Source organism: Drosophila teissieri, chromosome 2L (assembly GCF_016746235.2).
Source record: "Drosophila teissieri strain GT53w chromosome 2L, Prin_Dtei_1.1, whole genome shotgun sequence".
Taxonomy (NCBI): domain Eukaryota; kingdom Metazoa; phylum Arthropoda; class Insecta; order Diptera; family Drosophilidae; genus Drosophila; species Drosophila teissieri.
The window spans coordinates 18,159,942-18,175,264 of NC_053029.1; the positions used below are offsets into that span (position 1 = coordinate 18,159,942).

General features: G+C 46.9%; 1 protein-coding gene across 3 annotated transcripts; it reads right to left on the reverse strand.

Annotated features, from left to right (window-relative positions):
• Nucleotides 1–1,736: 1,736 nt before the first annotated feature.
• Nucleotides 1,737–6,247, reverse strand: LOC122622139 (transitional endoplasmic reticulum ATPase TER94). Of its 3 annotated transcripts, none has more exons than XM_043802381.1 (5): nt 6,088–6,247; nt 4,725–4,827; nt 2,604–4,640; nt 2,383–2,537; nt 1,737–2,318 (listed from the first exon to the last, which is right to left on the reverse strand). In XM_043802381.1, exons 1-5 carry the CDS (start codon nt 6,102–6,104, stop codon nt 2,225–2,227), a joined length of 2,406 nt encoding a protein of 801 aa, XP_043658316.1. In that variant the 5' UTR covers nt 6,105–6,247; the 3' UTR covers nt 1,737–2,224. The 3 variants fall into 3 exon arrangements, with proteins under 3 accessions (XP_043658316.1, XP_043657459.1, XP_043656689.1); XM_043801524.1 differs by lacking the exon at nt 6,088–6,247 and adding an exon at nt 4,912–5,116 and having other exon boundaries at nt 2,383–2,534; XM_043800754.1 differs by lacking the exon at nt 6,088–6,247 and adding an exon at nt 4,912–5,116.
• Between the last annotated feature and the right edge of the window lie 9,076 nt (nt 6,248–15,323).

The window sequence follows — 15,323 nt, forward strand, 5'->3', positions numbered from 1 at the left end:
TTATACAACTGAATGAGCTTAAACTATGGTAACGCCTAAACCCAAATCTAAACGACTCCAACTACTTTATATGAGTGTAACCGTATTGTTTTGAACAAACAGCGTAACTAAACAAATCGTAGAGGGATAATCAATGAACTTGCATACGTAGGTATAATATTAAATTAAATTAAATCAATTCAACTGGCATACCAACAGTCGACAGGTGTTCAAAGCTAAAAGAAACTACATATAAAGAAACCGAAAATATCATATGTGTAAAACTGCTGCAAGGCGTTCAAATTGCCAGCAGGAAATAATACTACTAAAGTATATAAAAGTATGTTTTTAATCTTAATTGGTGTCTAGTCTATGTTCAAGACTTTAAAGCAACAAATTCTTGGAAATTTTCGAAACAAAAAGAACGCTAGGAAATGAGTTCGAGAAAAACATAAATAATAAATATTACGAGTATATCAAGCGAGTAAAGTTATAGAATTTAATTAAGGTGCAGAAAGTGCTGGCCATTTTCTTCCACAAATCAACAACCACAACACGCACACGAACACACACTCCACCCAATACACCCACGCAAACTACACACAAGCGCACACAAGCCATATTGAATACTGAATACTGTCATCAAGCGAAGCTCAGAAAAAGAATATTTAAAAATCGTTGAAATCATCGATGACAAGCTCTAAACGCTAAACGCGCAAATTTCAAATTAAAGTCACAGAGGAAAGAGTACATTAAATAAAAATAGTAAAGCCTATTCGTATTTTAACTGTTGTGTTGTAATTATGCATAAAGCGTATTAATTATGTATGTGTAACAAAAATAAAAGAGAAAAACAAATACAAACGAAAACAAAAACAAAAAACAATTAAAGAGTATGTACTACTAACAAAAAACAAAAGCATATTTGCAGAATTGAAGGTGTAGACACTGAGAAAAAAGGAAACACATTTTATTTAAATTAAGCGCCGAAGAAGCTGCAATAACACATTAAAAAGCCAATCAAATTCAAAGTTTCCTGCTTTTGCCATTAACATTATTATTATTATTTCCCTTATCTTCATTTACCGATGCCAAAACATTGATTTAAATAACCAGCGGTTATTAGAATGGCAAAGGAAGTTTATTTATAAGACCGAAGCGATAATGATTATTAAAATATGAAAGAATTCAACTAACTTCATATTAAGATGTCCTTGTTATGTCGCAAAGAATTAATAAAAATAAAAGTGAAAAAATAAGTAAAAACCAGAAAAAGCAAACATGACGAATTAATACAAGTTTAATAAATGCGATAAAACAAATAAAATGACATTGTTAATTGGAACAGGATTTGGGTATTGCTCCACTGGATGGACCTTTTTTTCTGGCAGAAATCGAGGCGAGAAGAGTTTATTTATTACGCATACGCACTGTGGTGTATCAGTAACTTTGTTTTCCTTTAAAAAAGGCAACGTTCTGAAACAATGGACGGACATGTCTAAACTGACTCGGGGATAAAGAATTATATATTCGAGATGCTGTGCTATTAAGAGTCTGACGCTTGCTTCTTGTTACATGTTTTCGAACGAATATATTTTCTCTACGATTCACGGGTACATACTAATAATATATTTATTAAAATTTGCTATCAGGATTATTTATATATTTAATACAGTTTGCAAGTATACAAAATTAATGTCAAGGCGGAAAAATAATGCCTACCTGGTTGTGCGCCTTTTGTAATTGAAGGAACAGGATTTTATTGAATTTATAATTTTTATTCACTTAAAAACGTAGCTCCAAATACACTTATAATTTTACGGTGTTTAATATATGTATTTATCTTTAAATGTATGTGTGTATGTGTATCGTTTATAATTATGTTTATAGAAACTCATATATCGGAGCCACACTACCGACAATGCACGAATGATTAGTGTGAGGCGTGGAATTGGTCGCCAATTAAAATGGGTTTGGATTAGGCAAGCCCGAATCCAAGTTAGAACTTTATCCTGCTGCACGGATCCGTGACCAAGAATAAGGATGGTATCAAAAAAAGTGAATATTGAATCGGGTATGTCATCTGATTTCGCCGTCGGCTGAATGTCTTAGCCAATGGTTGCTGTAGTAAATTACCGCCTCCAGGATGCGAATGGGATTTGTTTTGCTTGCTCGGTTTTACGGAAAAAAATTCATTTAAAAAGTTCCTTTTTGTGGTTTTGTTTTGTGGTGTAAAACTAGGAATCTAACTGTAAAGATCATCGTCGCCGTTGTCGCCTGGCGAGTTAACTGGCAAGTTGTTACCAGATCCTGAGGTGTTGCCGGTTTGACCGGGGAATCTGAAATAACGTATACATTTTCATTAGAATACGGTTTAAGTAAGAAAGGGCTTTGAATTCGTACCTGAAGTTCTGTCCGAATCCACGGGACTGCTGCAAAGTCTGGGCAAACATCTCGTATTTCCTGATGTCATTATCGGACACCGAACGACGAGCGAACTTCATGGCCTCCTCGAAGTGGGCGCTGGTAATCTCCGGCACTGGATCGTCCTCGTCCATCTGATTATATGGGTAAATAGTCAAAAATAAATATTCTTTTTTTTTGCGCTAAGCAAGATGACTTACGTCCATCGCCGAGTTCGGGTTTTCGGCGCGCTCTTTTTCGCGGCGAATTTCAGACTCGATAGCCTGCCGGATGGCCAGCTTACAGGCCCGCTGGCAGATCTCGGTCAGATCCGCGCCGGAGAAGCCCTGCGTCACCTTGGCGATGTAGGTAAGGTCTACTTCCTTCGCCAGCGGCGACTTGCGCAAGTTAGCCTTCAGGATTGCCTCACGTGACTTGTCGTCGGGCAGCGGAATATAGATCAACTGATCCAGACGGCCCGGACGGAGGATTGCCGGATCGATAATGTCGGGGCGATTGGTGGCTCCAATAATGAACACGTTCTTCTTGGCTCCCATGCCATCCATTTCGGTAAGGATCTGATTGATCACACGATCAGCGGCGCCGCCAGCATCGCCGACATTACCGCCACGGGCTTTGGCGATCGAGTCCAGCTCGTCGAAGAAGAGCACACAAGGAGCCGCCGAGCGGGCCTTATCGAAGATGTCGCGCACATTGGCCTCGGACTCGCCGAACCACATGGTCAGCAGCTCGGGACCCTTGACTGAGATGAAGTTCGCCTGACATTCGTTAGCAATGGCCTTGGCCAACAGCGTCTTACCGCAACCAGGGGGTCCGTAGAAAAGGACACCGCGACTGGGCTGCATGCCAAACTTCAAGAACTTGTCCGGGTGCTCCACTGGGTACTGCACCAGCTCCTGCAATTCCTTCTTGACGCTCTCCAGACCTCCGATGTCTGTCCAGGTGGTGTTGGGCACCTCCACAACAGTTTCACGCAGTGCCGATGGACTGGACTTGGTCATAGCGTAGCGGAAGTTCTCCATTGTCACGGCCAGGGACGCCAGAACCTCGGCATCGATCTTATCATCATCCAAATCGATAAGGTCCATCTTCTCACGGATTTGCTGAAGGGCAGCCTCAGAGCACAGTGAGGCCAGATCAGCGCCGACATGTCCATGACTTTCAGCAGCAATCTGCTCCAAGTCAACATCATCATGCAGCTTCATGTTTTTGGTGTGAATGCGCAGCACCTCCAGTCGACCAGTGGCATCTGGAATGCCGATGTCAATCTCACGATCGAAACGTCCAAAGCGACGCAGGGCCGGGTCGATGGAGTTGGGCCTGTTAGTGGCAGCCATAACGATCAGATGGGAGCTCTTCTTCATGCCGTCCATCAGGGTCAAAAGCTGCGAAACAATGCGACGCTCCACCTCGCCGTGGGTCTTGTCACGCTTCGGGGCGATGGCGTCAATCTCATCGATGAAGATGATGGCCGGCGAGTTTTTCTCGGCTTCCTCGAAGGCCTTGCGCAGATTCGATTCCGACTCTCCGGCCAGCTTGGACATGATCTCCGGCCCGTTAATCAGGAAGAAAAAGGCTCCTGTCTCGTTGGCCACAGCCCTGGCAATCAGGGTCTTACCGGTACCCGGGGGACCGTACATAAGGATACCGCGCGGTGGCTTCACACCGATGGCCTTGAAGAGCGATGGATGACGCAAAGGCAACTCCACCATCTCCTTGATCTGGGCCAGCTGCTTGCGGCAACCACCGATATCGTCGTAGCCAACTGCGTTTAGGGACTCCTCCTCCTCCTCACGCTTGATCGGATCACCGTCGCAGAAGATTACCGTCTCGGGAGCCACAATGCAGTAGGGCTCCGGATCGGTCAGCACCACCTTGAACTCAATAGGACGCATGGCGGCGCGCACAATGAAGTTGTCCCCCATGTGGATTGGCCGATAGGCCTCTAGGAAGTACGGCTTCAGATAGATCTCGAAAAGGTTGCCGGTGACGCCTTCGGTGGTGTCGTCGATGGGCAGGATGCGCACCCGCTTGCCGTACTTGACGTCCGGGCATGACTGCACGGAAACCACATCTGAAAGATGGACACACAGGTTGTTGCGCACCACGCGGTTCATGCGGATCTTCTCGTCGGGACAGGTGTCGTCCGAGAGCACGATGCACACCGTCTCCTTTCGGCGCTTGCCCTTCAGAATCACGGTGTCGCCACGGAAGAGCTGCAGCTCATCCATCTTCGCCTGAAGGTTGAAGCGAGAAAAAGAAAAGCCAAGTCATATGAATTAGCCATCCAATGACGTGGCCTTCCGAAGAGTGAGTCTTACCTGCGACAGCGACACCACAGAGTTGTCATCATTCTGCGCCTCCTCCACAATCAGTCGGTTGGGACGGTCCTTGCGCTTCAGGATCGCCGTAGCCAGATCTTCACTGCAGGGTAGAAATAGAAAGGGAAAAAGGATCGCATAAGACTCATCTCTAAAAAAAACCCTATGTCCTGTAATTTGGCCTAACCGCTTATCGAATGAGGCTTTCGGCTTCATCTTCTCATCCTGCTCGCTGTGATAGCCTCGCATAAAGTCCCTGGTATCTCCATCATGATCCATTTTGTCGTTCTTGCTACCGGACATTGTTTTTTTAGTTTTTAGATTTCCCCTGGGATTCCCTTTTTTGTTTGTCTTATGGAAACTACTTTCACCAGTAATACAGAAAGGAACTACGCTTCTGGATAATTAGGCTTGCCGAATCATTTTTCGTAGCTAACGTGATGGTGTCGATCTTTGTCTTTCATTGATAGATCCATTGTTTTCGAACATAAATATTTGTCACGCTATATTCCACCCAACTTGAGGTTCAGAAAAATCTACATATACTAATCTGAATGATAGTACAAATGCTGCTGGGTAATTTTTTTAATTTATATTCCTAGTGTTTTTTGTTTTTATTTGTGTTGGCTTTAGCCATAGAAGTTTGTATTTTCCGTACTTGATGCGAACTTTTTTGGCGCCATTTGGTAAAATAAAATCTAATCGTTTCTATTAATATAATTACTTAAATGTATTTAAACGAATTATTTTAAGGTAAACGTTTTATATGATTACTGGCGAGTTCGGCGAGTACAGAGATTACACACTTTTCTAGAATTAAAGCACTATCACAGAGAAATTTTAAAAGTGGTTTCAAAAAATAGAGTTTAAGGTTTTCCAGACGTATTAGTATCGAAACAGCTGCCATATATCCAATATTGTTTTTCGTAATCAACGTTAAAAAAAACACTCTAAATACGAACTCCAACAACCGGAAAACGTATCCTTCAGCAAAGGACAACTTGTATTTTTGGGACAACAAAGGAAAATCGTAAGTTTTCAAGCGGCAACAACAACTGCAAGGGCAGTAACACCAACAACAACGACAACAACAACGTACTGCAAATGGCGATTCTCGCTGGCGTTTTTTTCTTCAGTTTTTAGGTTTGCCCTAGTTTCGCAACATTTTGCAACGGAGCATCGAAAAAGTCGCGCTAAATCTACGACAATTCACGAAAGTCGGCGAAAGCCTTTCACAATTAAATAATAGTATGTCTGCGATGTGGCCCTTGCATATTTTTTCGGCTCAATGACTGCGCGAAATTGGTTAATTTCGACTTGGAGCGCCCCAGTCGGCGTCTATTTGGGCGTCCAGTTCACTTACCCTTTGGAATCTGCCATGGTAAACTAGTTGACGTTGAACTTTTTAGCTTAATGGTACAATTCGGCGCTAGTCGTACTATTCGTTGAGCTGGAAATCGGCACTTTTAGTCAAATTCAAAGATGAGGCAGCAGAAACAGATTGGTGATGTGGGTTACTAGACATTCATCGATTGGGCTTAGAAAACATCGATTGCTCGCTGCAGCTGTCGATGTTTTCTAAATCAAAATGGAGTGGCAGCCCTGTGTGATGCCTAATCGCGCTGAAGAAAGGGTGGCAACGTGTGCAGGAGCCTAACTTGGCTATGTTCGCTGGCAGAGACTCTCTGCTATGAACCCCTTCTGGATAACGTAAGGGGCTTACGTTTTGATTGACGAAGTGCAGCATACTTTTTGGCTGTGTCAATATCTAAAACAAATGTATGAGGTATGTAGAATTTAATCAATCTATTGCATTTGGTTCCAGAAGTTCTGGAAGTGAGAAAACATCTTGACTTTACATATGTATACCTTTATATATACCTATTTCTGACAAACATTTACGAACATAATTCCCTAGAACAGTCGGCCATCAACCTGTCCCTGTAGTAACTGCCCAATCGCAGCTTAAGCTCGTAAAAACTTTTTAGTATTCATGGTTTTGGCATTAACGATGCCAATTATGGCAGCGTTTTATTCAGCTTTACTTTCAGTTTTATTTTTTAGCACTAAAGAGAGTGGCAGCGACGTCGGCAGAGCAGAGAGTAGCGCCACTGGGCGTGGCCGCTGCCCCAAAGAATGGGAGCAAACTCCATAAAAGCGCAAAACGAATTCCACCAATCGGCTGCCAGTCTCTTGTCTTTGCCTTTTTCGAAGAGCGCCTGCGCAGAGAGCAAAGAAAGTGGCGAGCGGAAACCAGTTTATTCGAAATGAGGGCGCTGCAGGGGTGGGGAGTTGGGGTGGCTGGTAAAGATGGCCGTCGCCTTCCGCGACGCAGGATGCAGCAGAGAAGGGGGCAGGGCAGCGGCACCGCCCCAGACCCAAAGTCACAATTATGGGGCACTCATTCATTGCGGTGTATGATGCAAACAGCGCTCGCCTCGCCCGCCCCTCTTACCCACACTCTGATGTACAGTGCGACATCTTTAACTCTGATTTATTCACACGGCTTTTTGGTTATTTCACTTGCTTGCTTCTTCAAAAGTACAATAGACGACAAACTATTATTCTTCCGTCATAAACTATTTGGTATTGGACATAAAATGAACATCTCTGAGTGGCAGATCGGCTATGATTTGTTTCAAATGCCTGTATTCAAGTAATCACGTACTAACTATGATAGAACGCATAAGCAAAGTTAACATAATTTATTCAAGTAACAAAAGTTCCAAGTAAAGATGTTCAGGGAATACATTTCATATGAGTATTTTCTCCAAAGCATCTCTATTAAATTTCAACCTTTGTGCCATAAGCCCAAGCCTGATAACTTATAAATATACCAATATAAAACATCGCATTATGGAGGCAAACTGCGCTGGTTTCAAAAGATTCGATGTGCTTTACTCCCACCAAGGACTGGCAACCGCAAAGCAGTCCGCCTTACGGACGCTCGACTGTACATCTGGCTTCTGGAATCCGTTTAATCAGACTTCCAAGGAGGCTACTGTGCGCCTCGAGGATGGAGCGTTCTCCTAGTTGACGAGTTAACAGCAATTAGACGTCGACGCCTCACGCTGGATTCGCTTTATTGGAGGTTTATTGAGCGGAATCCCTCCCTTTGTCTTCGTTGTTGTAATTGTTTTTCGGGGGTGGATGGTCGACAGGCGGAGGGGGAGGGGGAGGGGGAGCGGGTGCGGGTGCGGGCGAGGGTGTCAGTTCACCCGCTGACATTAATTGGTTGTGTACGAGCCAATTTGGCGTAAAAGGCGCTAAATTGATTGCCCTGCGGTTTTAATCGATGCGCATTCATTCCAAATCACGCACATTTATCACCCGCTGAACCCCCGCCCCCTGACAACCACCCACGCACCCCACCCCTCCCCCGATTTTCGGCATGAGATGCGGAGATAGATATAGAAGCCGAGTCACATCTGCGCCGTTTTATAATTGCCGGCAATTGCTGGCCATCCGGGCAATTAACTGAAGTTGCAGAAATCAAAACAGAGCCTGCTGTTTTCCGCAGCTTGTGGAGGTCCAGGAGATCCTCGAGATCCTGGAGATCCTGGAGATCCTCGACATCATAGAGATCCTGGCCATATAAACCCGTTATATAACCGGTCCTTTAGTTTGGCGGAATTCGCAATGCTACCTGGGAATCGCTGTCCTTTCGCCGTTTTTTGTCTTTGTTGTCCAGCAGTTACGCGGAAGTCGAAGCCGTTTTTTAGCCAACGGATTGGCAAGAGGTAAAAAGGATAATGCCAGGGATTCCGCGGAAGAGCCGCTCGTAGGGTTATGAAATTTTGCGCAAGCTGCTGTAAGCAGCTAGTCGAAGGACCCGTCAAGGACCCGTCCCGGCGAACGGGACACAAAGGGGTTCTGCAGGCGCATGAAAGGATTTAGCAGGAAGTTCCTCTCGGCCTCGCAGGATGTCCATAATTGCACGCAATCAGCGCATAATCCCCGCATCATCTCCGCAATTTGGCAGAAGAAAAACTTGGCCCAAACAATGCTGAGAGTTATGGCTAAAAAACACATCGCCGGACAAAGGGAAATTTGCTGCCGACTTGTTGACTTTGCAGCCTTGGGATATCTGGCTATCTGAATATCTGGCTATTTGGATGTCCATGGGATGCGGAATTCAGGATATCTGCAGGACAGGTATGCCGAAAGGATTTGATGCACCCGCCCCCGCGCATCAAAACGGGCAACTTAATTGCCAGAAATTCTCAAAACAAACGAAAACAAACAAATAAACAGAAGGGGGCGCGAAAGGATTGGATTTAGTTGAGTTGACTTCGCTGACAATTAGCCCCTGAACCAGATTGACTTTCTGCGGATCATCTGGGGTAATCGCAGATAATCCCATTACCCGGGCCAGGACCTCGCGACTCTGCCGCCTTCGCGGCGGAAGGATTAGGGGCGGACCCAGTCAGGGGCAGAAGTCAGTCTGCAGTCAGTTGCAAATGCGAAAGGATTAGAGTTCACAGAGCAGGCTGCAGGTCAGTCGGTGCAGTGTCCTCGGCGGTTTCTGCTGCGGGTTCCGCCCAGCCAGCACGCCCTAATCCGTCCACGCCTCGAAATTAATGCAAACATTTAGAAGGATTATCGCCCTAAAGGGGTTGACAGGGGTACTGGACCAGGTCCCGCTTCGGATGAACTTCGGATGAACTGAGATGCGAGATGCGCGGGCAAGAGTTGCCCGGCCATAAAAGCATGATAGGATTGCTAATTCGCCGCTACTTGTTGCCCATTCTCTGGGCATTGTCCGCTGGCGGATTTGCCAATCTCGACTGCCACTTGGCTGCGGTTCGCTGGCATCCTTTCCCTTCATCCAACCTTCTCCCTTTCCCTCTCCCTCTCCCTCTCGCTCTTCCTCTCCGCCAGGAGCGTATCAAAAGCCGCGGCGCAATTATGCGTTTCAGGGAAGTGATTAGGCCTCAGATTAGAGCCAAAGAGTTGACAATATTTGTGGATTTGTCTCGGACTTGCCGGGGATCAGTGGGCTCAGGTACGGGTACAGTGCGTCCTCCTGCTTATCATTACCGTGTTGTGCATATCTCGATCCCGGTCCCGATCCCGATCCCGATTCCGTTCCCGATCCAGATCTAAATCTAGAGCTGCTCCGGTCCGTCAAGGACACCAGGAAGTCCTGCACTTCCGCGCGTCTCCCGTTAAAGGACAACTCCTCAAGTGGGCATCCAAAGGATCGCCGCGATCTCAATTAGCAGGCGCCATCGGTCCTCAAGGGCCCACCGTCAGTCAGACAAAAAAGGGAAGATCGACTGAGGAATAGGGGCTGCAGATCCGGACTCGCAACAGCTATGAGTATATACATATGCAACATACAGATCTTAAGTGCCTGAGAACTGTGAAGTGAAGCAGCAATTATGTCGTCGTCGCTTTGATCTGCTGCCCGCCACTTGGAGATACAAATGCTGTTGCGGCTGCATCTGTGGCCGAACCACTCGCATCCCAAGTCGATTTCCCTGTTTAAGCATTTTTTAATTGTATGCTAATTGATGGCCTCCATGGGATGTGGGTATATTTTTGGCTTCCCCCGCTTCCGGATGCCCATCGATGGATCGAGTCTCCTAGCTGCCAATGGGGATGAGTGGGGGCCATTTTGAGCGGCATCGCATTAAGAAGTTGTTTATTCATCACAGTAACAGCAACAGCAACAGAAACAGCAACAGTAACAGATACAGATACAGATACAGAGCCACATATTCAGATAGTGAGATTTCCAGATATCAAGAGATACATACATACATTAGGCAAAGCGCTTAGTGTTTTATGGAGGATTGAAGGCGTGGGCCATAAACGACTAATCCCAATTCCGGCTAAGATCGCGCAGATTTTCGATCGCTTGATTTTTAGCATGCTAAAAAGGACACGCATGCTAAAAGGACACCAAGGACAGCAGGAGCGCTCGCAAATGGCCTGTGAAAAAAGAAGAAAAAATCGCTGCGCGCAGATAACAATGCGGCAGGTCGAAGGTCACTCGATCGGTGGTTGTGGTGGTGGTACTGCTGCCGTTGGCGGTTCCTTTGCCGATTAGGGCAAGGAGGGGAGGGGAGGCAGATCCAGCGGTCACGCCCATTAAGGGCGGCCTGACCTTGCTGGCCACCAGTAATCCGCCTAATTTGCATGTCACTTGCCGTCACTTTTTGTGGCCGTTAACAGCCGGCGGTTTTTGATCACACGGTTTTTGATCCCCGCCAGCCGGGTGAGTTTTCGGGGGAATCCTTCGGGCGCTGGAAGCTTTGAAGTGCTGCGTGTCCTGCGTCCTTCTCGGTACGTCCCGAAACACACACATCCTTAATCGGGCCGATTGGCCGGACAACCTTGCAACCTTGTGACTTTGTGACTTAGTTTTTTAGCCCGTTTGTGGGCCATTAACAGATCATTTGCAGGCGAAAATGCCGCTTTTTGTTCTGCTTTTTTACGATTCGAACTTCGAACCGAACCCAGATCAGGATTGTTGGAAAGTCAGATTTAAAAAATATTCCGCGCACCGCAGCGAGTCAATTTTTTTACTGCCGCTGGCCAAAAGGCAAGGTCAGCCCGGATTGTTCCGCTTCCGAATTCCGCGAAATGCGAATCTATCCGGGCTGTCGGAAACCTGGAAACCTGGAAACCTAAAAACCTGAAACTAGAACTAGAATTCCAATGCAGTTTTTTTATGCCGCCTAATTTTTATGGCCTAAAAAACGGAACCGATCCCGAATATCCTGGCGAATATCATCTCCGCCATAAAATGCCGTGTAGGTAATGCCCGCTGGCCGAAAAAACTGAGAGCCGAGCGCAAAAAAGGACAACTGCCCGGCCGAGAACAAAGAGTCCTGCTCGAGGCGCGCCGTGAAATTCAAGAAAAAATGATTTCATTTTTTAGAATCAGTGCGCGAAATGTGAGCAGAGTGCTGGTCCTAGTCCTCCTGCGGCTTTACGACGGTCATTAAAGCCCCTAAAAAAATAACGCGAAAAAAACGAGAATTGTAAATCATGGAAATGGAGAGTCCGGAGTCCAGAGTCCAGAGTCCAGAGCCCCGGGTTGCTGGGTTCCTGGGTTCTAGGGTTCCAGGACACGTTTGTGAGTGGCGAGGGGCCGCGGCAAAGTCAAACCGCAATAAAGTTGACACGTCGTGCGCAGGATCGCAAATCTTGAGGTCCTGAACTGCGGAATCGGTAATCGCCAGTCCTTCGCCACATAATGTAAAGTGCTCTCTATGTATCCGCATACGAATCTGTATCTGTATCTGCATCTACATCTGTATCTATCGCTATGTGGCTGAGCGGTGTGTACCCAGGACATGCGCAGAGCGGAGGAGCCTCCGACAGCGGGCTGCTGGCCACACCAGTGATTGCCTCAATCATTCTAGTTTCATTATCTGGCCTGCGGATTTATTGCCCTCCGCCCCAGCGCGGAGTGACCCGAAAAGCTGCAGCTCTGGACAGCCGCAGCATCCATCAGGGCAATTGATTCGGGCCCTCAACTGCCGCTTCCCATTTGGCCGGCCATTTACAGTGAACCCTGACCAATTGGCGACGCATTCGCAACACCCAGCGGAGACCACCCCCAGTATGGAGATGTTGGGACTGTGACTGTTGGCTAAACACGAGTTTGATTGTCGCGATTATCAGTGCGTTAATATCCGTGAAAATGGCAGAATGGCTCGAATTCGAGTCCGATAAACGGCGCATGGTCCGTTAATGGACAGAGTGCAAATTGGCAAATAGCATGCCTATAAAGTATCTGAATCCGATTTCGATTTCGATTCCGACTCCCCGAGTCTCCGAGTCTCCGAGTCTCCGAGTCTGAATGCGAGTCTCTGGCCTCATGACGCATACACACACTAGATGCTGTGTGTGCGAGAAACGTGTGAAATTATTTCAGTGCTGGCATCATCATTTTACAAAGATGTTTATTCATGCGCTGGCTGATTGCAAAACCCCTCATCTATTGGCAGGGTCATAAAGCATTTTCGACTTCGTTTAGCGCTCTCAGCTCTCGACTGCAATTACCACGTGAATGGAAAGGGCGAGTCCAGCTCTGGGAATCTCTATAGCTCTCTCTGGCTCTCTATAGCTCGGCATGGGATTGGATAACACCCAGATTCCCGGCTCCATCCTCAGATCTCGCCGTGTCCACAGGCCTGATCCCCGCTGCAGATCCTCTTCGCCTCGCCCTCTGATGATCACTTTATATTCATTGACAGTTAGTGTGAAATTCGTAGCTCATAAATCGATGGAGAGCCCGAATTGCGGTCGTCTTGGCCACAAAAGCTGCCTTTTGTCGGCTCCGCAGATGGCCAGAGGAGAGTTTGCGCCATAAACGTCCGATTCCGAGGTGCTAATTCACTATTAAAAGAAATCGGAATCAGCAACAGAAACAGAAACAGACTCTGAAACAGAAACAGTAACCCATCCTCGCGAGGCGAGTCCGAAACTATCCCTAGTTCCTCGCTCACCACTCATCACGCCCCAATAAAACTTAATTTTGTTTGCACATCATATGGTAAATGTATAGAGCCTTGGCTCTTAAATAATGCATTGTTTCGTGGGAGAACTTCGCATGAAGTGGCACTCATTCATGGCTGTGTATCCAAGTATCTGAGTATCTGAGTATCTGGGTATCTGGGTATCTGCGCGGTCATGTATCCACTGGATCCAGCATTGATTGCCCCCATAAACGCTGGAATATCTCGGCTCAGCGGCGGAGACAATGCCGAATTAGAGGCGAATGCCTAATTGATAATAATATCGCATTTACTCCCTCGAAATCAGTTAACTCTTTTATGCCGCCGGACGAGCAGCTGTGGATCCGATCTATGTATGTGGATTCATCAGTTCCCATCTGCCCTTTGGACAAACTAATCCTCTCGCCTGCCATTCGGGCAGCTAGTCGCATAATTTAGCAATAAACAACTTGATGATTTCTGGATTTCAACAAGCCTAATCCCTAATTCCTAATCCCCACATGATTAATTATCAACCTGCGTCTGCCACGTCAACCACCCAGCAATTGGATTCCCCCGCCGGCAATCCTGCAGAGATTTCCTGTTTGGCTATTTTTTAATTTACTGTATCCGAATCCGTATCTGCTGGGGAATTCCCCAGGGCGGAACCGTGGCGCGTATCTTTATTATCAAATCATAAAATGCTGCCACTTGTGTGCTCGCATCCCCCAAGTGGCAACACGAGAGGAAACTCCGCAAAACACCAGCAGAACACCGGGACAAGCTGGGCGAAAGGAAAGGGGTGTGTGCCACTCCAACTCCAGCTATCTAAGGATAGCACTTCACGGACCATTTTTTATGCCCATTTGGCTCGGCTGGCAAGTGTCAAAACATGTTTTGATGCCAGGCGCTCAATTAGATATTAGACACAGCCGGGATCAGGGGTGTCTGGTGACTGGGTGTATCTGGGTGTATCAGCATCTATCTACATCCTTGTGCCTCGCACCGTTTACCCACTCCACTCCACTTCAGCTCAGTTCAGCTCAGTTCAGTTGGGTTAAATTCGAGTCCCTGCCTTTGGCTGACTCTGGTTTTTTAGCTGCGGGATTATGAGCAATTGACACCCCTTTGCGCCCTGGCTGAGCAATTGAAACACATGTTTTGCACGGCAATTAAATAGGGATTTGATTCGAAAGGGACTCTGCCAGCAGCTCTCCTTCGCACTGGCTCTCGCCCTTCTCGTCCTTCCGATGATTTCTCAATTATGACAATTGCCTGGCGGTGGAGGAGAGAAAGCAAACATAAGGCCAGCACCAGTACCACTGCCAGGGCCAACAAACAAACAAACAAAGAACACAACGGGTGAGGTGACAATTAATTAGCCGAGCCCAATCCAATCCGAGGACACCGAAATACCGAAATTGATTCCACGGGCAATGCAACCTGACGCGTGGCAGGGAGTGGGCCCAACTCCTCGCCAAGGTCGCCGCCCAGCATGGTGGCTGGTGGCTCTGCATTTCCAGAGGCCCTCCCGCTTGGATCTGCTCGAATCGCATTAATAGGCCCATGGCTTGTGCCAGTCCCCCGTGGATGTCGTTTCCCTTCCCTTCCATTCCCTATTCTCTTCATTTCCCCCGCCGGTGCCGAATGCATCCGCATCGGGAACCCTTACTCCTGCTCCTAGTTGTGGGTGGCCACTCCGAAGGACTCTCGGCACGCTCTGCCGCTCTGTCGCTCTATCACTCTATCACTCTTCCGTTCGATTTGCCACAGTTTCCCGACGAAGGTCACAAGCCAGCAGCGCGGAGCAGCTGTCCCGCCAGGTTTCTCCACAGCTAATCCAGAGAGCCAGGTCCATAAAAGCGACTTGGCTCAGGTATATGTGTGTATATAGATATGGATATATGCCTCACCCCCTGCCAGGTAGTGCAAATGAAGAGAGTGTCGTATAATTTTCAATTTTTCGTATAGTTTCGCATTTATTTTTGATTTTGCGCCTTAATTATGACTACAATTAGCTACTCTACAATCTGTACAATCTTCGGGAATAAATAGAATGGCTGACTAAGGCTAGTTTGTACAATTTCTTTGGGGGAGCAGGAGCAGGAGCGGGTGCAGGATCGGGATGAGAATGAGGATGGAGGGC